Source organism: Aythya fuligula, chromosome 2 (assembly GCF_009819795.1).
Source record: "Aythya fuligula isolate bAytFul2 chromosome 2, bAytFul2.pri, whole genome shotgun sequence".
In the NCBI taxonomy this organism is placed as follows: Eukaryota; Metazoa; Chordata; class Aves; order Anseriformes; family Anatidae; genus Aythya; species Aythya fuligula.
The window spans coordinates 63,954,825-63,977,919 of record NC_045560.1 but is presented as its reverse complement, the minus strand read 5'-3'; the positions used below and the strand labels follow the sequence as shown (position 1 = coordinate 63,977,919).

Sequence of the window (23,095 nt, the reverse complement as noted above, 5' to 3'; positions counted from 1 at the left end):
CTGCTTTTCCATATTTGCTATACAACTGGTTTTTCACTGTCTTGTTTTTCTTCAGAGTCTTCATCAGATCCTGAACAGGAAGAAAGGAATGTTATTTGAGAGAACTACCAGTAATGGCTCATCAAAAGGTAATTCAAAGTAACTATTTCTCCAAAATATTTAATTTTAGATTGCTTATTTTGTTTTCAGATGTTTCATCTTGAAGGCTTCCTCCCCTCCAGTTACTGAACCCCCAAACCAGCAGTGGGATCATTCCTGAAATACCTATCCTTGTCAAGGGATTCAGTTAGCATGTGCTTCAAGTTTTCTCTACAACACAATCAGGACAATCAACTCCTAAATAGGAGCTCACTGGGAAGCAGGTTTTTCTCACTTGGTGTTTCCTGCCCTTCAAAAGACAGCTATGGAAAACATGTGTGAAACACCAAAATACTCTGCTTTACAAAATTAATAATTTCTGTAACTAGTGTTCTTGCAAGAAAATGTCTCACTCTAAGCTCACTCCTTTACCGTTTGTCTTCTCTCCCCTTTATGATCCCAGCTCTTTTCTGTGACAAAGTGCTAGAGGGCCCCAGAAAGAAAATTTAGCTGACCACAACACCACACGCACAAAGATGGCCCCTGCAGGTGGCAGGGCTTTGCTGGACAGTGATTAGACAGATCAGTCATTTCAGGGAGAGCAAGAAAGTACTAAGCACGTGCAGTGAGCAGTGCTGAGCTGCAGTTCAAGCTACAGTCCAGACTGCAGATGTCTCTGTCTACACCTGAGGTGGCAGTCAGCCCCATCTAGGATGATAGAGGAAATTCTCACTCTGTGCATTGAACATGCATGTCTTGGGCAGTTCAAAGGAGTAGCTGTTTTCAGGCTGACTTTCCACATGCTACACCTGGAATGACTACTTGGCAACGAAGTGTTACATTGAAGATGAAGGGTCAACCCATACAACCAAGTGGATAGAAGAGGATGCTTGAACATGTGTACCTTCAAAGGAAGCAAACTCTTAACAGCCTGTTGTAAACGTCACCTCCTGACAGCAAAGATCTGTTTTTAGATGTATCACTGCGCAAGTGGAAGGGTTTATTTAGCCTGCGTGATCATGAGGAATAGTTTACCTCTACATACTTTTCCAACCAATACGTAAATTGACTAAAAATTGTTCTTAAAAAATTGAAAGTTTGTCTTATATAAAAAAAACACCATATAATTTTGAAGAAATTACTATTTTCAAGCCATGTTACTCCCCGTGATCGTGCTACTGAATAAGGATTTAACAATTTCCATGTGGAAGAGATTGCAAGTTTATGTGGAATCACTGAAATGGTTCTTGATTTACATAGTATGCTGGTACAACACAGCGTTATACTCAATGTTGTCTTAATGCTTTCTCATCCCTAGATGGAGCTCTAAGTTCTTTATAACACCAAGACATTCAGCAACTATAGAGGCTGCCACTAAACTGTGCGGTATCGCCAACATTTGTATCTCTATCATGCAAGACTGGCAGAAGTCTCTGTAGCTATTAGTGGATATTTGTATTTTAAATATATTACATAGCACAGCAGAGCTTTACCAAAACAAATTTACATTTTAAGGTAAGAAGACTGACATGGAATCCTGGGGTTCATTCTGGGTCCACTTAATTCAAAGGAATTACTCATTTCCTTGAAATGCCTGCAAGCACATTCTTAAATCTTGGAGTATTTCAATTTATTTTTTGATCACCTCCATTCAGTTGCTGTGCCATTTTATTTCAGAATATCTTTTTTGTAACGACTCTGGGGCACGTCAGAAGACCCACCAACTACCTATATTGTAATTCATCTGATAGGTCATTACTAAACTGAATTACTAAGAAGCTTATGTTTTAGGATTGTAAAGTACACTTTCCATTTAAAAAGGAAAATAGTTTCCCCCTTCATCCCCCACCACTTTACACTTCAAAAGAGGGGTGGAGGGAGGAGGGAATATGCAGAAGTTTAATGCCAGTAAGAACAACCATTCATTATACAGACATAACTACCTGCTACAGATTCAGGAGGAGAATAGAACTGCCCATCAGAGAGGACCCCTGGGTGAAGAAGAGCTGCTCGTTCAGAGGCATCCTGTGCTATCAAAAACCCTAAAAGGAAGAAAAAAATCCATGTTATTAGATAGCATCTTAATGATCAAGTCTTGATCAAGATCAAGCACCTTAAAGACTGATGTATTCTATTACCACTCCTAGTAAGTTACATGTACTTCTATAAATTGCTGAGAAAAATGAAAACTGTTCGTTTAATGTGCCTTCTGTACCTTTATGCATCTAAAGAAGCACACTACAGCAAAACATGAGTACTGTACACAAGTTAAGGAATCCTTCTTTCCACTGTGTGCATTAGGATGCATTATGTAAATTTAAATTCATCAATATTCACTGGCTAAGTAAAATTCTGAAATATATTTTTTTAATGCTCGGTGAGCTGCTATGCATAACCAAATCAAGTTCCTCATTTACAGCTTGGTTCCATTTATTTGTCTCAACGCACCTAGTAACTCCAAATCCTTTGGCTCGATTTCACCCCAAATCAGGAAAACACACTAGATCCCAGGGCTATTCTATTGCGTAAAATACAGGACAAAAAAGGGATTGGGAAAGAATGGAATTCATCTCATCCTTACTGCCATCAACAGGTCTTCTGATAAGTAAAGGGGCAAAGATGACGTTTTAGACCAACATAAAGCTATTGAACTTCTATTGTTTACTCTCAGTCATGTAAAGACTGATTGGAGAAAAACAACGAAGTTTGATGTTTAACTGAATCAGGAGAGTTATCTGAGGTGGCAAGCAATTATGTTGGAAAGATTTATTTTTAGTCAATCAACTATTTTTACATATAAATTTATCTTACTAACCCGTTGGAAGTCTCCAAAGGAGATACTTCTTTTACTTATATTTCCATTCTGTCCAAAAGAGGGAGAACAGTCTCCATACTTAACAAGTCACAAGACAATGGAAGACATTCTCGGAGGATTTTAGCTTTAAACCCTGCTCACAGAAGGTAATTTTTAGAACTGGAAATCTTTATCAATGGAAAGACAGGTGGTTTTTTTGGTTTGTTTTTTATTTTTTTTTTCCTTTAAAGGCACAGACATAATATCTCCAAATTGTGAACACTAGCATTAGGTTTGCTGTTTTCTTTTTTTCTTTTTTAAAAACAAACATGAAAGATGGCAAAATTTCAACTTCCATCCCCAAAGACAGTTGAGAAAAGTACCCGGTTAAAAAGCAAAAGCTTAAAATCTTGCTTCCTTACCTGCCTCAGACCAACTTAAGAGCAAATAAGACCCTACATAAATACCATCATCCACCACAATCTGCCTATGCTGTTCATCACGTCTGACTTAATTCCCTAAAACCTGAATTTTCCGGTGAAACCCTTTCTTTTTTTAAAAAACAGAGTTCAAATACAACGCATGTCTAAGTAAATACCATCTATTTGAAGCTTAGTAAGAATGAAGAAAGAAAATATCACTGATTTCCCACAGGATTACGAATATCATCAAGTATCTACATGAGTCATTTTCTTTGTCTATGAATATTTAGTATAAAACATGGAAAAGTCTCTGAGGTGGTTAGATTTCTTATTTCAGTGTAATGTAACTGTATTTCCTCACCCCCTCAACAAAATTTAAAAAACACAAATAAACAATATCCTAAGTTTCCCTTTCTCTAGGCAAAACTGAATGTACTCAATTCAACCAATTTCTACCTCAGAGTGGTAGAAAAGAGGAGGAAAAAGACTGAAGTAGAAAGACTGCATTTCCGTGAACTAAGGAATGACAGCATCCATACCCATGTAAAGGTTTTGGTTTTACCTAATAGATTAACATCCTTCCAGTGGCATTTCAGACTGTATTTCTGATAGCGATGTACAAGTAAGAGGTTTGCTGTACAATTACTTGCCTGCTGTTGAAACTAACAAAGCATTTGAGGCAGAAATCTATGCTTTCTTTTCCTCACCAACCAAGAAACATTCTCTTTCAACTAAACCAGTGGGTTTCCTCCATTTATTTGAATACATTCAGTGTCAGATGACCTGCTGCCTCATCTTGAATTCATACTTGCTCTGGTCTCATTCTGTGCATGAAGCAGACTCTCCATAATACTTTGCTTTCCCTTTTCCACCTCAAAGGAAGAGTCAGTGACACATAGTTAATTATTGTGCCTACCCTCTGCAGAAGAGGGGCCAATTATTCTATGCATTACTCAGAAAGCAAAATTTTACAAGCCCAAGCCAATTAAATTTTCATGTCTTAAACATACAGAATTAGATATGCTCTTGAAGTGTTTGTCAACTAACTGATCTGTCCCTTGTAACTTTGCCTCCTTAAGTTAATAAAACCCCTACTTCTTTGAAGACATATTTTCCTTTACAGAAAAGGAAAAAAATATGCCATATGATTTAATTTTTCCACAGCTCTTCAATTTTTTTGAGAAACTGAAAGAAGCATTCTTCTGCCAGACAATATGGAACTAAATGCTGCCAACTTCAGTAACTGATGGAGAAATAACAAAAGCTTACTGTTTTCTTCTTCAGCTTCTTGTGGTAACACTTTAAAGTCTAAGAACCAGGTTTCAATCCAGGCAAGTATGAAGGATATGATGGGCAGCACATAGCCAAAAGCACCCTGTGAGAACAGCTTGAAGGAAACAAAACCAAGCAGCATTATAGAAATTTACCTGAAGAAATTTGCTTTCAAAAACCAGCAAAGCAAAGCAAACGTTTGATTAGAATATATACCTGTGAAATAATTACTTTTGCTAATAAAAAGGCACTGGTCACTGCTGTTGTAAACTGAAAGAGACAGGGTAAGAAAAGTTAAGATTAGTAATTGGATTTACTTCTCATTTCTGCCATTGTATCAGTTGCAGCTTTAAATAATTTACTAACAGCAAGATTATAAATTAATTATATTATATTTGATATGTTTTTTAAGTGTTATTAAAATAGCCTCATTAATATGGATAGTCTTTTTAATACAGACAGCTCCAAATACATATCTGACTTCTATATAGCAGACAGGCAGTTTAGATGCTACACAGATGATGCATTGTATAAATTGTGACCTTACTCTATAATGAAAAAACAGTATTTTATTCATCAACTCCCTTTAAAAAAAAAAAAAAAAGAACAGTAAATCCAACTATTTGGGGAAAAGTGAATAGCAATTGCTCCAAATGTTTTTTTCCACTACCATCCAAATCAAAAGATCCATTTCAAATATATATTTGCGTGAGGGAACTTGAACTAATATTTTAATTCACATTCTGATATTATGAAAAAATGAAATCACTTTGAAGACTTGATATTCCCTGACATGATTGAAAAATAGCAGGTGACAAGCTTTTGAACTCTATTAATGTGTTTGAGTGCAGTGATTCTTTAAATAGCAGAACCTAACCAGGGTCTGGTAAGCACGAGCAGAATTTTAAAGACTACCAGCTTCTTCAAAACCTTCACTGAAGCAATAGCTATATTCATTGTTTACCACCACGTCATTTTTGCCCTCGTCACCTCACAACCAACTGTATCAGGTTGGAGGATATAATTGGAAGAAATACTCTAAAGCTACACAACTACGGACAAAGGATTTTTGGATACGTGCACTTAATTTAAAAAAATAAATCACAATCAGAGCACCAGTAACTGTTATTTGTATCATGCTAATACCACAATTTCAAACATATCATGACAATCTCAGATTACTAAAGAAACCACATACTACTCACTTGAAGAAGGTTATACATGAATTCATTCCACATGGACCTACTACAGTGTAATGGAAAAAAGTCTGAGATTGCTGGATTTCTGGTACCATAAATGTCAGTTCTTTTTGAAATACAGTTCAATACTTCTGGTTCAAACATAGCTCAAGCAGTAAGTCAGACATATCAAATGGTTATGACCAGCCTTTCATGCTGGATTCAGTTAGTTTTCAATTTGTGTTAACATGATATCTAATAAGGAACACACTCACTATACTATTAAATTCAGGTCTTTAGGCTTAAAATCTTCCACACGTTTTAGTCTGTTACTGTAAAATGAATTTTTATATACAGAATCAAGATGTTTTTTAACATACAAACATTAAGAGGCATCTAAAAATGTGTTTGATCCATTTTAGTTAAAACTCCATTATGCTTGGCTACTACTCACAGCTATCGCCCACCAATGGCGCAGTCTGCACATTGCATATGCAAGTATTAACACCTTAAATCGAAAGACTGCCAGTAGCTATAGAGAAAGGAAAAAAAAATGTTGGTTAATTCAGGAACACAGAAGAACCACAAGATTCTCAGCTGACTGAAAACACAACTGCTCACAAAATAAATTATAACAGGGCAATCCAAGTTCTGCTATTGAGAAACAAATTTGGAGGTGGTTTTGCTTATTAAAACAGAAAAAGAATATCATTTCCCATTTTTAAAGCACACAGCTGATGCTACTCACACGCCTCCATAGATTCAAATATAAAAGCATGTGCAATTCCACAAATATAAGTTAGAAACATAAGAAAGCTACACAAAACATATTTATGATTATTTTACCTGACTGGAATCTAAACTGTTAAATCTGGATGCAGTTAATCCAGCAAATACCTTGAATGTCACTGCACATCTCACTAATCTTACCAGTGCACTGCTGTGCCAATAGTATCATTAAGAACTGTAAAGATTTAAAAAAATGCAACGGGAAGATGGGATTTTTTAAAAACAATTTTCTGCTTACTTAATGTTTAGATATTTACTGAAATATCAATATTGCAATGATCAATTATTCTTTATGGAGATGCCTGCAGAAACAAGCAGTTACAAATATTTTTAAGGTGAAGATAAATTATGCAATTTCTCAGCCAGAAAAAAATGAAATCAATAGCAGACGGATGAGATTACTGACCCTAACCTTCAGTTTCCCTGTTTATTCTTTCATATTAGATTGCATCCAATTTTAAAAATGTGAAAACAAACACTAAAAAATGAAGAGAGGTCAGGGACAGATAGTGCCAGAGTTACAATAAATACATTTAACATTATGCAAATATGTTTCAGACATTTGTAGCAGAAACAGAAGAAATCCTGTATAAATCCACAACTCATTTTGCAGAATTCAATGACCCAGTCCTTTCCCAGGCAATAGAAATCTGTTATTTCTCCTTAGAAGTTTTTAACCCTTGGTTCAACTACAGGGCAAAATAATCTTCGGAGAATCGAGATTTACAGATAATTTTTTTTTTTTTTCATTTCTACAGTAGGGTAAACATCATGGAAAGCAGCCAGCAAAATAATGATGAGAGAAAAAGAGAGGCAGTATAGTTTGATAGCTTATGACATTTTTGTATCCAGTATCTCATTACATTTGACATGGCAAATGGTAAAAAACTTCCTTCTGCATCAGAAAACAGTTTCAAAGAGATATTCTAGATATAGTAATCAGTATTAAGTAACTAAAACAATTTATCTCTACCAGGCAAACAAGATCTGGTAGAGTTAACAATCATGCAAAGGAAATGGGGCGCTTTACAAGAAGCGTAAAGATTTAACTTTCACTTAGAGATCAGTAACTTGGTCTATGCAGTGCAAAACACTTTACAACTACAGAACTATAACCTTGCTGAAAGAGAGAAAAACTTACTGAGGCAGAAGAGCTTTTTCCATGCACCTAAGAAACTTATACATAGGAAAGGAGAACACCATACTTCATGTCACCTGTTTTTAGTACAACGTTAAAACCTTGAGTTAAAACAGAGAAGTCTGAAAGAAACCTGACCTATACAGGCCAACCTGGTAACAGTCTCCCTCCTCACTTCAGACTTATTTATGTGAAAGGACAAAAATGTCAGTTTAAACAAAATGATTTTACAGCTGAAGGACTACTGGTCTACAACTCTTAATGAATTATCGTTAGATTAGATTAGTCTCACATGACTTAGTTTTTCACTTCCCCCTCCTCCCCAAAGCAGAAGCATGCCGAAGCATCTTTATCAACAGGCTCCATGAAAACTTGCTGCCAAAGAAGGACCAAGAAACCCCAACACAGGTGAAATTTGGCACAAGCCTTTCTGGTTTTAATTATCAAGAAGAGATCGACCCTTTCACAGGACTCAAACTTGGGAACAACTGGGGAAGGAAGAAACTGGGAAAACTCTAATTTGCTTTTCTCCCCCCCCTCCCCCCCCTTTTTTAAGGATACTTACAAATATATCAAAATATGAAGAAGAGTAGTCATATTGTAGAACTTCTTTCTCTAATGTAGTTTCAATACCTCCCTTCACCTACAAGGGAACAACACCACACACAGCTTCAGAACAGAAGATACTGAAGCCAGAAAATACACAAATGTGAAGTGTAAATTAATAGTTTCTGATGGATGTACAAACAATCATGAAATTAAACAGAGGAGACAGTATGCTAAAAATATAATTTTAAAGATTATAATCATGAAATACAATGAGAATGCTTTACAAAATCAAAACATTTAGGATTATCACTGTTAATAACCTGACCTACACAAGCTACATTTCAGACTGTCCTATAATAAAAGCAAATGAGTTGCTGAGGGAAAAAGAAATTAAATATAACTTCTCCTACACAGATTTACTAAGCATTTTATGTCTCAGAAGAATCTAAACAGCTGATCAGAAAGGCACCCAGAAATTAGCTCATTAGTCACATGCTAGCAAATAGGAAATACTAAAAATCTCTGATGCTTTAGCACTTGAATTCAAACAACTGAATTAACACTCCAGACCTTTTCCTTCACAGCATATATGCTATTTGTTTCCAGAGAACTGAGCAAAACCAAAGAAATACAATGTAAAGAACACAGAAGCCGTGATCATTAGTTATTTGTCAGAGAATGGTTTAAAATCCAGTCTTAATTCTTTCATTTGCTTGAGGAGATTCATAATTACATCTTCCTTAGCCACCATGTTTCTTTCACATGGAAGCACTCATCACTTTCCTGTCCAAAATGGGTTACTAAGAGAATAATTTAGGATGCATTGGCTCAGAAAACAAGAGTGTCTTAGCTGGGAGTGAAGAACCGTAGTGTTCATATCAGATTCCAAAGGCTGTTTGAATTTAGTATTAAATTAGATAATTAAGGACTGCATGAAATAGTTACATAAAGCAGTGGGAAATAACATCAACAAAAAGCTTTAATCTGAAGTTTGATTTCTGTTATCCTTTCAAAGAAAGGAGGTACACTAAAGCATCCCAATATATGCTCACCATCTCAAATCAGAACAGCGTAGATACTTCAACATTCTTTTCCCAACTACATTGCTGGATATTTTCGATTTTTTTTTTTTTTCTGTGACTATACAAGCCAACTCCAAATTTATTCCTTTTTTTTTTTTTTTTCCTCTTTCTCCCTCTCCCCTCTATAACTAGCAGACAGCTTTTTAAATATAGCTTCCCATTGTTTACTCAACTGCAGCTGGTATGGTCATTTATTTCCACCATAAATAAGGAAGATTCTAGAGTGATGGAAACTGTCTGTAGACTCATAAGCCTTTGGAAAGCACTTAGGAGGAAATGGAAGGGAAGATACATGCAAAGTAACACACAGAACACTGTTGCATGGCACTTGAGGTCAATTTAAAAGAAAAGACTAGGCAGTCCCTATTCTCTCCAGTCGCAGACATGCTGTCTCAGCCCTCTCCTCCTATAACATAAAACAAAATACACCACAGAATAAAAGAACACAATACATCAGCACCGGCTGATGACTGAGTTCTGAGACAATTCAGCAAACTGTTCAACATATGGTTGCATGAGCACCATATTAGCACAAGGATGAACAGAGAACCATGACAGCCTTGATGCAGGGTTTGCTCAAACTACCAAGGTAGCTACTCCCTGAAGTGCATAAAAAAAAAAAAAAAAAGGTTTTGCTTAAGCGCATTGGATAACAGGGACAATAGGAAAACCAGACATACAGGCACTCTGGAAGCAATTCTGAAGTCCTATTAGTTATGTACCAGTGAAGGACAATCCTAACACAATGCTATTTAGCTTCCCAACAAACAAAACTCAGTTTAAAAAAACAGCACAACAAACTGTGTGTCAAGATTACAGATAGCTCTGAATATTATCACTTATGAAAACAAAACATCATTTTTCATTCTTGCTGACATTTGACACTACAAGGCTTAGGGTTCATAAATTTCCCCTAAAGCAAGGCTTTTCACAAAGAACTGCTAAGATCTTGAGATCCTTTATGCTGCAGCATTCAAAATACCAGGAGTTTATGGCATTTTCTATAGTCTTAAATATACTGAGAGCAATAATATGAAAATCTGTGTTCTAAATCCCCAACAAGAATTACAAAACCAGATTCTGCTCCTCTTAGTCAAACGTGCTGTTAAGAAACTAGCCTAAAACTAGCCAAAATGAAGTATCGGAATTCTAGGTTTTCTTTTGAGCCAGCTGAAATAATGCACCAGATACAACAGACTTTCCACCTAAGGAGATAACAGAAGTCAAAGCCACAAAATTACAGCATTCAGGCAGGCAAAGTTTGCTTTCTCAAATGAAATCAGCAAACAGATTTTTCAGTATATCAAATTATTTGAACAGATGATTCCTAAAACTTCATAATGTCAGACTAAGGTTATTTATTTGTGACCAAATGATGACAAATGTTAACTTGAGAACTTTATTATCTAGAAAAGGGATTCCTCCTATTTTTTCATTTGTGCCCTTTCATAAATGAATTTTTAGGTTATAGCTTAAAACTGAACTCCAAAACTGGAATGCTAGTGATCAAATACTAACAAACCTTCTACCCTACTTCTTTCCAGAAATTTCCTAAGAACTAGTTTGTCTTTCAAATTACAAATGCTGCAGTTAAAAGGTAGCAACTGCAGCAGTTTATATTGTTTCAATGTATCCTACCACAAACAACATACTTATACTAGGTTTCTCAGAAAATATAGCACTACATAAGAAAGGTTTTTGCCATTTAAGTCTTTTTAACACTTCAGTCACTGAAGTACTCAGGAGAACGAACACTCTTAATACTGATAAAATTCACCCTATTTGCCACATTCAAACAACCATAGTAATACTTCTGTTTTCTTGCTGCCTGAGAAGTTCACTGGACTTCCAATAGTTTCCTCAACACTGTTCATAGACTAGAGGAACATCAAAAGGTTTAATTATATGAATAAAAACGATATATTCTAATGATAAAAGTAGGTATCAAGTTCATAAAACACTAAAAATGAAAAACTGCCTTAGTTTCAATGATACGAATAGCATACAGTTGGGATAGAAAGCTTGTTAACCACTCCTGAAGCAAATAAAGTCTAGGGGTACTGAAAAGACAACTCACATTTAATTCTATTATCCACAGCAAGGTTATGAATAAGAGATCAAATGTAACGAACAAACAGAAAGTCCTTCTGACATCTGATATGCCTTTCTTCTCTCGTCCATCGTAGGACTCAATCCTTGCCATCAGCTGTGCCGGGTTGATAGAGTGGACATCTCGCAAGGATGGACAGGATTCCACGCTGCTGCTGTGAGCATTTTCTGCATCATTTGGCACCCTATTCATCCTGGGTTTGCTTAAAGTAGTCTTCTTCCAGGCTCACCATCACTTGAAGGATGATTCATATAGGAAGAATTTCTAAGTAAACAAAGATATCTAATTAGTCACTAAAGCACCAAAAATCCACTACACAATTTTTTGCTTACCAAGTCAGTTTTTTGTTTCACCATAAACTGACAGCTAGGAACATTTGGTAAGTAGATTCTAAAAAATGTTTCAAAAAGAAAAAAGATACACCTATGCCCTCTTCATTCGCTAAGATTTGTGAAACAAGAGAAATAAACTTTCATATAGACAGGTGGGAATAAGAGAGCACTGTCTAGATGTAGAAGACTCCATTCTCTGTGCTGCCGTATTGACATCAAACAGGCATAAATAGAAATCATGATATACATCTTTAAGATTTCTGACTTAAACACTCAAAAGTAACCCAGCTTAAAGGAAGTTCCACACAGCATGCGCCATTCCCACATGCCCTGGCACTGGTGACGAGGACAAGAGACAGGTGCTTGTCCTCCCTCTGCACTTCCCCTCCTTGGGATGCAATGAGAAAAGAGCAAGGATGTGGAGGAATGGTTAAGAAAAGTAGGTCATGTGAATGTTGAGCAACTAGGAGGTCGCGAGCTAAGAAAGTATCGAACGCAGCTCATATGAGTCTGAGAAAGTACGTAACGTCTGGGAGCTAATCAGGCACAAGGACACGATATCTGTTGGTGGTCTGGGAAAGTACTAACTGTGTTATTTCGGTTGATGGGAGTGAGAAACTAGCTGATAAAATAGAGAAATGCACTAACCAATCATGAGCTTAGCTTCAGCAATATGTATGAGCTAATTATATTGAATTAGATAAAAGACAACTGAGCTATCCAATAAATCGAAGTTCACTGATCACTCATATTGAGCGTCTGTGTCTTCCTTCCATCGACAACAAATGTCCTCGCAACACAAGGAGGTTAGGAGGTTGCCTCCTGGCCTCCTCTTCTCCAGGCTACACAACCAAGTGTCCTCAGCCTTTCCTCATGGGAGAGGGAGGAATCCTCATTGGACATGCTATCAGCACATCCCAAACTAGCATTACCAAAAGGTTAAAAATCCATTAAAATCCCTAAATACTGTAGTAAATATTCTACAAAGCAAGTATACAGATATCTGTTCTACAGATTAATTCATCTGCAATGCCTCTACTGACTATAAGGCTTTTGAAAAAAAAGATTCTCAGGTTCAATTTCTTATAAAACTGGAACAGACTAATATGCTCAATTAGAAACTCAACCCCCCCCCTCCTAGAAGGAGCTGATGAAGGTTACAAGTTTCAAGGAAATGCATAGAAATGTTAATTTTATGCAAACACTCAGAAGATTAAGCTATACATCCCACAATACAAATCACATCAGTCAAGCTTCTGTAACTCTGGGGTAGTAACTTCTTGAAATTCAAGAACACAAATTTGTCTCTTCCTGTGTGGGCTGTCTTTCAGTAAACCACAAAATGGAAACAAACGCTTCCCACTCTTCTATCCCAAGTAACAACATCGTTTCAACTCCACTAGGCAAGAAAACAGGCATGGCACAAGAGGAAAAGCATACGTGATTTGTAACACAGCACTAGACAAACCAAAGGATAGACAGAGATGTAGGAAAAGGAAAGGTGGGAAAGGGGGTCTCCAGTGCAAACACATCACTGCTGAGGAAAAGGCAGATACAAGAGGGATGGTTGAAGGGATGGTTCCAACCAGATTTAGCACAGTGCATCTTCACTGTCCTTAACTCCCCCTCCTGTTTGCCCAGCTTTTTGTGTGAGTTACTGCAATGACTCTCCCCAGTCAGTACCAGCCTCGGCTCTGGAACACAGCTCCCTCCCCTCTGAGTCACCGCCAAATTAGAAATTATAAACACTTAAGCAAGTGAACAAACTTGGAAGTTAAACAAACTTGCAACACATTTCTGTGCAAAACACTTACAATGAAGTACTGAAAGCACTAAGAAGCTTTAGGTTAAGAACACAAATGTGGAATTCTTTCACAGTAAGAATCACGGATGAACCCGCTTCTCCCCAGCTCTACTGTACTGATGAACATTTTCAGCCAGAAAATGCTTTGCAATTATTTCTATACCTCTGCTTCAAATACCAGCCACTAAACCTTCTACAAGTCACATATATCAGTTAGCTTGATAATAGCCACTTATTTTCTAAAACATCTGCCTACTAAAACAAAACATTTCATTTAGCCACTCTACACAAGGAAACATTTCAGTACAGGAACATAGCAAAGGCGAGAGGAAACCAGGTTCTCTCATAACAGCCTCCAGTAAAGTCCGTGCTCTGTACCCAAGGGTTCGTTTTGCTCCTTTACAGAAAGGAACAAGATTTTGAAACCAACTAAAAACTCTGCAAAAAGCTCTGCCATCTGTTCTGTCCTCTCTTCCCTTGAACAGAAACAATACTCATTGCCATGAGTTTCCTCTGTGACACCAGACTCACAATCCTCTTATTGTAAGTTTACTGAAAGGTTGAAACTTTTCATAGGGAAATATTTTTTCCTGAGATAAGAATCCACACTAGTAAATTTGTGATACACTTTCTCCTCATGCCTTCTGACTCTATAAGAAGTAAAAGGGCTTTTTGTTTGTTTTTGGCTTCTTAACCAATACATTCACATTCACCCAACTCCTACTGCTAAAGTAAAAACTTAGCTAAGTCAATTTTTTATACAGACCCATTAAAAGTTAAACACTTTTATTTTTTCCTGAAAAGTAGCCAAGATTTAAAATACTATTTATTTTTTTTTTTTAACACTTCACAGTTATGGCTGTAACTTAAGCTTCCAAACAGATAACTAAATACCCAAATTTATCCTGGAGAACTGAAGATTTTACTTGATTAATAGTATTAACTAGTATGGGTGAAAAGTAAAGGTTTCTGTTAAAATAAGCCAGGTTAACTGCTAAGAACTGTACTCCTTCACTGCCCTCAAGTCTAATGAATATTTTCATAACACATGATGAGAAGTACCCCTTGATTTTAAGGCTACGTTTACAATTAACACAATTATTTTCCCTTTAATATAAGCAGATGGCACATGTTATACATCTGCTAGTTTTGCATGCATATTAGAGATGGACGATCAGGATAGTACTTCTCTTTTTTTACCACTATACTATCCTTATTCTTCCATTCTACCATCCTTGTTTTAATTTATTTTTATGATTACTATACTAATTTATTATTCATAAGCTACAATGTAATTTGTTACCTTTTTTCTTTACAAGTAAAAAAAAAAAAAAAAAAAAAAACATAGCAAAACTTAACTGAGATAACCAGAATTGAAAGCAAAAAAATTAGAAAATAGCTCACTCAAAAGGCAATTAGCAGCTCATCAGAACTGAAAGTGAAAGTATCATGTGTAAGTGATTTTAGGAAAAGAAATACTAGCTAAAAGTATCAGAGAAACTACAAGAAAAACTACGTTAGCATAAAAGAAACTATGCACATCAAGTAATGTGTTATGACTGCCATTGAAACCTATAAAAAACTATAGTATTTTCTATCTATGTCTCTGACAACACAGAACACTCCCAAGAATTCCCATCTTTAATAGCTTTCCTGTGAAGGTTAAAAAAAAACCTGAAAATTATTTCTTTTCAATGAGTAAAACAAGATGACATCGCCAACACAATGGTCAGGATGCCAAAGTAGCACAAAAAATACAGGGTTTTCATTAGTAAATTAAAGTTTTTCCCTTTCTTGATGAGAAAGCTGAGACTGCAACAGTAGTAATATTCATTCATAAACAAACAAAAAGTACTTATTTGCCAACAAGTTTTCTCATATACCAATAAGAAAAAAACATACCAGTTCTTTACCTCTCCATCTCCTTATCAAACTTCATGCTACTTACAGTCCCTGTTTGTCTCTAGGAACAGTTTGTGACATCAAAAACAGAATTCCTTGCAATACCAGAGCTTAATACAGTAACCAGCATTATAATCGTAACACTAAAGCATTTAAGTGACACCTCAAGACAATCTTGGGTAATTGTAACACACATTTGTGTAACCTCAAACAATGATGAAGTGTCAGCCAACTGCCAACCTATTACCTGCAGTAAATGGTCTTGAAGCCAGCACATCCCGAGTCGGCAGCTTTCCAAAGGAACCAGACCCTGGGGATCTTTCCAAAGGTCCAACCCCAGGCCCCACACAGGCAGCATCCACCACAGATAATGAACATTCCCACTGGGGCACTCTAGGATTCAATGATTCAGCACAGCAAACTGTGCCAGGCTTGAGTTCTCTAAATAAATTCTCCAGAAGGAATAAGGGACCTCAGGGCCTGAGACTTAACTGTCATCCCTATTTGCTCTCCTACCATCACAAACATCTCCAACATTATTCTTTTTCTGCACATGGAGAAATGTTACTTTAGCCAACATCTCAGACAGAATAAGCAACTAATTGTAAAGAATGCATTCCCATAATGCAATATACAAAGGCTAATAAACGAGGAATATAAGGATAAATCTGTTTTATCCTCCAGGAGTATCAGCAGAAATCTCTGATGCTGTCTTCTGACAGCTCCAACATCAACCCAGTTAAGAGCTACCCCAGATAAAGCTAACTGCTCTGAAGAACAGGTAATGCCAACTAAAAATTAAATTAAAAAATCCCAAAGAGACAGAGATTGCTTCCAAAGTTTACCCGGACACTTTTTTACACCATTCTCTGCTAGAAACAAACCAAACCCATCCTGCTGACAGGCTCTCCCTCTATTTTGTATTTAAGTGAAAGAACCCATTTTTGTGAAGTGGGCTTGTAGCAGACACATTGCTAGGGACCTCCTGGTAGCCATTTCCCCTTTTCTGAATGAGCACTTGGAACCTTTTCAAGCTGCACTCATTCTATTTTTATCTGTAACATATCACTGCCCTAGAAGCATCTTAAGGATTCAGTATCTTTGAAAATGTCTCAGCCTGAAGTAATGTCCCTGGTAAGTATTTCTTACTAGGCATGAAAACATATTTAAAAAATAATTAGCATAGACCTTTAGTGAAATACACCAACTTAATTTTAAAATTGATTCAGTTAATAGATATTATATCCTGATCTTTGAAGCACAAAATTTGGAAAATGGAAATATTTCCAGATGCAGTTCCCTTCAGGAAATCTGGAGTTTAGCTAAACAAGAGCAGATAGTATTTCAATACCACAAGACTTCACTGGACTGGTCAACAGCAGTATATTACCTCCTTCACATTGAGTTGAATCACATAAGCAGAATAAAAAGACAAATTTGTATAAAGCCTGGCTGACGTGAAGCAGACACATAGCTACAGAAAATGGAGAGAATGGAAAAAAAAAACAAAAACACGTGTAGCCACAGAATCACAGAAATGTTGGTTGCAAGGGACCTCTAGCAGGACTAGCATTGGACTACCATCAACATTTGGTCAGTATAGGCTCTGTTTTACTGAGACTTGAAAACTTTTATGTTTCTCTGGGTAACACTTACCAGTACCACACCAACTTTCTAGAGAAGTCTTGTGGAATTGAAATTCCAGGGCTTTATAATATCTGTTCTTATTTAGCTAAACTCCAAATTTGCAAGATGAAACTGCATCAGGAGATATTTCCATTTTCCAAAGGTTTTCCTATGTTCATCCCAAGCCTCCCGAGGCATAGTTTGTTGATGTTGCCCCTTGTTTTGGCTCCTGAAATGAGTTCGGCTATCAGCCACTGCTTTAAGCCTCATGTGTAGCTGCATGTATTAGTTAGACAAAATCCAAGCATAAAAGGAAGCCATAAAGAGAAAAAAAAAAAAAAAAAAAAAAAAAAAAAAAAAAAAAAAGATTTGACACAGCAAAAATTAAATAGCAGATATTTTATGGTGATTCCAGCCTTTTCTGGACTTTCAGTTTCAGAAAATTAGCTAACACTTGTTGGGTGACCTTACTGGCATAACTGATTCCCAAAGATGCTTATTTTCAAAGGGTTTAAATGACAACCTGAAGGTATCTGCCCTTAATACAGTAGTAGCCTTTAGGGTGATGAGAAGTTGCCCAAGTGATTTATCATGTAGTTTATAAGACTGCTTACTTCTTGACATGATAAATCCAAGACACATCATCTGAACTGTGAGACAGATGAAAAAAAAACTTCATCTGGGTCAGCATGAAAAATCACATCTGTTTTGCCATTAATTACTTCACAGCGCATTTGAGAATTAAGACTATTTTTCTTCCTTTCTCCACAGATTTCTTATTCCATTTAAAGAATAAAGTTCACAGAAATACACACTTGTTTTTACAAGCTCTGGTTTTAAAATAGGGAGGGAGGCAGAAGTTGTTAAGCTATGCAAGTAGATACACCCTAATACTGGACATGTCTATTCAAAACTAAAACCCACTTAGTAATACAGAACTACAAAATAACCAAATATAAGCTAAAAAAACAGTGGTTAACATTTGGAAAGGAGACTGAAATAAAAAACATACACAATTTTCATTGACATGAGACATTCTAGTTAGCATGCAGGTCATATGATATCATCAAAAGGTCCAAAGGCAGAACCATCATTTACAGAATTAAAAACAATTGCTTCAAATCGATATTAAGTGGGTTGTATTGAAGGTGAAGCAATACTTAAAATGCATGGCTGCACAGTGCACAAAGAAACTCAGGCTCTAAAAAGTGAAAACAATTAGTACGGACCAACATAAACATATCAAAAACTACCTCGAGTCTAATGCTAAAAAGATGGGACCATAGATGCCAATTCTAGGAACTGTTCAGCACAAGGACAGTATTCTATCTATAGGAAAGCACACCTCCCTTCTCTGTAGTATAGGGTAAATCAGCTCCACAGCAACTACTGCAATGTTCTCCTTCTCCATCAGAGATTTTGTGTACTTACACTTACAGATGTACTTTATCTTGCAATCTATCCTCTATCCTATCCAGTTCCTTAGTGAAAGAAAAAAAATAATAAAAGCTTTTAGATACTGTTGTGTTCTACCTATTCTACCTAGGCCAAACACTTTAATCAACATAAGACAGAAAAATTCCAATGCTCATGCTCAATGCCGCATGCTCACAAAATTCCCAAATATAAGTACAAGATACTGCATATAACTTTTTGGCATTACCCTGCATGCCCAATGAAGCAACACAGCAGGAATCACAAGTTACAAATACACAATACATTTAGAAACCAGGACGTCTTCGAGTAGGAGGTGCAGGACAGTACTTTTCAGCGTACAGACAAACACCTTAAGAAGGGCTCAGCTGTGTCTGAGCATTAAGAACTAGAGTGGTTCTGCATGACCCTGAGGTAGAAGCTCTTACCTACCCAAGTCATAAGGAAGTTTCTCATTCAACGTACAAAATGAGTAAGCACAAACTATTTGAGTGCAGCCTGTACAGCATACAAATTATTCTTGTACTTATAATGCACATCTGGTTTCATACTGATGAACCTTGAAATAACTTATTGCCAAGATTTGGAAAGATACATTACCAAGCAGATAATTAGATGTCAGACAAAAGACAAAGCAAGAAGAGCGATGGTTGTTTTGGTTGAAAAATGCTTCCCAATTTCTTATGCTCTAATAGTGACCTGACAAAACTGACAGTGCAGCCACACACATCCCACAGTCATACTGAGCAGTATTTTTCTCAGTGTGGAAGAGTGCAGGACAGTTTACAAGCTAAAAGGAGAAATGGGGACAAAAAAAGTAAGTCAAAATATGGGGTCATTAGGACATCTGAGGAAACAGCAAAGTCATCTTCCCCTGTCCCAGGAGCGATTCTAACTGATACAGAAAGTCAAATCAAAGTGCTCCAAGCATGGGCTAATTTTTCCCCTGCTAGTAAGCGCTGCCCTGCACTACCACTTCACTTCTTGCCCTACAAGAGCTGAAAAAATTGCAAACAGCCTGTAAATTTGGTATTGGTGATGCCTTGCTTTTATCCCCATTGCCATTTTTACCTCCAGGATCCTTCCTAACAGTACATCCCAAGCATTTTACTTCTAAAATGACCAACAACAGCTTTGTGCCTTTACATGAGCGTGCTCAAACAAGACATGGGAAATGTCACATGAAGGAACAGTTCCTCAGAGTTAAACCTAAGCAAATCTGTTTATTTGTTTAATCAAGAGTGTGTCTTTGAATTGGCAACTCTATTCTATTTTAAGAAAAATATAAAAATCTGACATGTAGGGAAGATGCACTGTAACATACACTGAAGTTGTGGCTCAGATCTCACCTTCACTTGACATTTAACCACTTCAAACTACAGGCCTGACCTGCATGCATTTTGTCCCTGTTACAGTTAAGTCCTCAGAACATACAATGAAAAAGCACTTCAGTTACAGAATTGTTGATGTATTCTATTTGAAACCAATACATTTTGGTTTATAGTATTCACTTATTTAATTAACTAATTAGCAAAGCTAAATTGTTGCTTTCCTTTAAAGAAAAAAAATCACCTCTTTCTTGGTTTAGATGTTTTGGACTAGTTTTACCAAAGAAATGAAACTATTTCATTGTATGTTAAATGCAATCAGCTCACAGTTATATTAATTACATATATATAAACCATACAAAAGGTACTATATACATACCATATGCTGGTAACATACAATAGCTGTTGGCAACAGAAAACTCAAAAAAGAAAAACAAAAAAACCATCTGATTTCTTGGAAAAGGAGGGAGGGAGGAAGGGGGGAAAACTGACCTAAAAGGGAAGTAGTACAAGGATAGAGCAAAGACAATTAACCTCCACCACATCTTAACTCTTCTTCTCAACATTATCCTGTTCTCTGAAGCTGATGTTGCAGCCCACCCAACATCAGCTCTCAAAAATAAAGATTTCACTGCACACTTCACCACATTAAGCATTAAATAATAAGCAAAAAGAGTTTATAATACGTTCAGTTTACCAGTCTTATAACAACTGTAGGCCAAATAAACCTACTTCTGAGTTATCAATACCACATACAATTTATCCTGTCAGCATTTCTCTATAAATATAAAACACAAATCTTTAGAGAGGCCAAACATCTTACTGAGGTATCAAACATAATACTGGTTTACCACATAGAGAAAACAAGCAAATATTAGTAAGTGTCCTAACTGAACAACAAACATATGCCCCAAGGCTGCAATCTAGGTACTACTGGAACAAGAAAAGCTCAGGCATTTTATATACTAGTGAGAAACCACCAGGATTCCTTCACCCTCTCAAGAGCTATTCAACAAAATGGTGCGAAAGTTTTCTCAATGTGAATTTGATCCCTGGGAATTCCTCAGAGCTCTTAAGAAACACAGTATTTTAAGAACTTAATAACTGTGTTAAAATACAAAAACTTTTGTAAGATTTTTCAGTTTTAACTCTGATTTTATAGGTCATGAACACATTTCAAAGCAAAAGGAAGCATCACATTTTATGTTACCTCAACTTTTCTCCTTATAAGGCTTAAATGACACTGGAAGAAAATGTTACCTAGTCCAAGCTGCAGCAAACTCTAGCAGAGATCTACACCTGGGCCTTCAGCATAGAATATTTCTCCCAGCAAACTTCTGCATAATTTGTCTAGTTTTTCTCTCAGTGCTAGACAGAATTTAACTCCTGCTACCTGAGGTGACATGATTTCAGGACTTTGGATGATGACTGAATAGCTAATCTTAATATGTGAAGCACAATGTCATTATAAGATACTTGGTTATCTACTCAGATCTTTTTTTCCAACCTTTATTTCTAATCTCATACCTAGCTGAATTTAACCCAGTGAGGTGGAGAGGTGGGACAAAAAAATTGCCTTTTAACATGATCACTAAGAATTTCAAATTAAAAACAGATTTTTATCTGATAGTAAGATCAGAGAATATTTGACAAGCAACACACCTGTAATCCTTTAAACATTAAGCTGTTGGATGGTGCTGGCTAACCATCTGACATCACAGTCTGCTGATGCCACAATTGTCATTTATCATTACTTCACCAGACCCTTCTGCAAAAGCACTGATAGCATTTCACTTGTTGACTTGATTTTTGGATGAAATCCATTAATCTTGCTTATGAGAAATTTGGGGAGCCAGCCTCAAGAGGGCCTATAAAATATTTCAGTAAATATTTGGGCCTATGAAATATTTCAGTAAATGATGCTATTAAAGCATACGTTTAGCTATGATGCTATTAAAGCATACGTTTAGCTATGATGACCCAATGAAGTTTCAAATGGGAAAATCTAAATACATTCTTTCAAGCATATTGAAGCCTAGAATAACTGCAGAGTTAGTTTGGAAATGGTTGTGGCTAAACAATTATTTGAGAATTCAAGAAAATTATAACGCATTCTCGTCTAAATGCATCAAAAAGAAAGCCTAACGCATCTAAGAGTGAATCAAGCCCCAAATTTCAGTATCATTAGAAAGGTCGAGCATTTCTTTCTCCAAACACCAAGTCTACACAGCACATCCCCCCTGAAATAAACAAACAGATGGGCAGAAACACACGTGAGTTATTACAAAGATTCTTAAAAGGGTTTTATCCAAAGCGTCTGGCGCTGAACCCTCACCAAGAAAAATAACAGGTGAGCAAAACAGAGAATGCACCCTGCATCTGGCCTACGTAAAACTGCAACCACAACGCCCTGTGACCCCTCTTAGCCTCTCCCGGCCCCCGGGAAGAGGGAAAAAATATTGTAAATATTGTAAACATAAATATATATATATATATAATAAAGGAAGAAAACCCCGCCCTGCTGCTGCTGCTGCTGCTGCTGCTGCTGCACCACCACCACCACCACCTTTTCCCTCTCCTCCTCCATCTTTCCCCCCCGCCCAGCCGTTACCGTGGCCGTTGGCACCAAAGGCCTCCGCGCGCGCTGCCCTCCCCCCGCGCCCTGCTGCTCCTACCCCGCGCGCAGGGCCCCGGCCGTAGACACCCAGCGCCGCAGGCCCGGCCCAGCCGGGAGGGGCGGGGGCGGGGCTCGGGGGGCGGGGCCGCTGCGTGGGGGAGGCGGGGTTAGCGTCAGGGGGCGGGGTCAGGGGCGGGGGCGGGGCTGGGCTCTCTGGAGCCCCGTCCCCTCCGAGGGGAGCGTCTGAGGGGAGGCAGGGGGGCGCCATTTTGTTCTGTGGGAGCCGTGGCCTCGTGGCGGTTGGGAGAGGACCTCCAAGATCACTTGGTCCAACCGTACCCCTCCCACCACTGTCACCCACTGACCATGTCCATAAGCACCACGTCCAACGTTTCCTTGCATGTCCCCAGGGACGGTGATGCCACCTGGGCAACCCCTTCCAACACCTGACTGCTTTCTGAGCAGGAATGTCTCCTCTCTTCCCACCCGACCCCCCTGGCATAACCTGAGGCCACCCCCTCCCATCCTATCAGTTCCCCAATGCGTATCCTCAACACAAGAGAACTCCTCTACAAAAAAAGTGTTTGTAGTGGTGTTGCTTGTCTCACTGCTCAAGGCAGCTTCCACCCTCCAAGCAGCC

General features: G+C 37.4%; 1 protein-coding gene across 2 annotated transcripts; it reads right to left on the bottom strand.

Annotated features, from left to right (window-relative positions):
• STARD3NL (STARD3 N-terminal like) lies at window positions 1–22,574 on the bottom strand. Of its 2 annotated transcripts, none has more exons than XM_032182545.1 (8): window positions 22,514–22,574; window positions 11,380–11,676; window positions 8,237–8,314; window positions 6,199–6,276; window positions 4,783–4,836; window positions 4,564–4,681; window positions 2,022–2,120; window positions 1–70 (listed from the first exon to the last, which is right to left on the bottom strand). In XM_032182545.1, the coding sequence occupies exons 2-8, from the start codon at window positions 11,602–11,604 to the stop codon at window positions 18–20; spliced, it is 705 nt and encodes a 234-aa protein (XP_032038436.1). In that variant the 5' UTR covers window positions 11,605–11,676; window positions 22,514–22,574; the 3' UTR covers window positions 1–17. The 2 variants fall into 2 exon arrangements, with proteins under 2 accessions (XP_032038436.1, XP_032038437.1); XM_032182546.1 differs by having other exon boundaries at window positions 22,450–22,514.
• Between the last annotated feature and the right edge of the window lie 521 nt (window positions 22,575–23,095).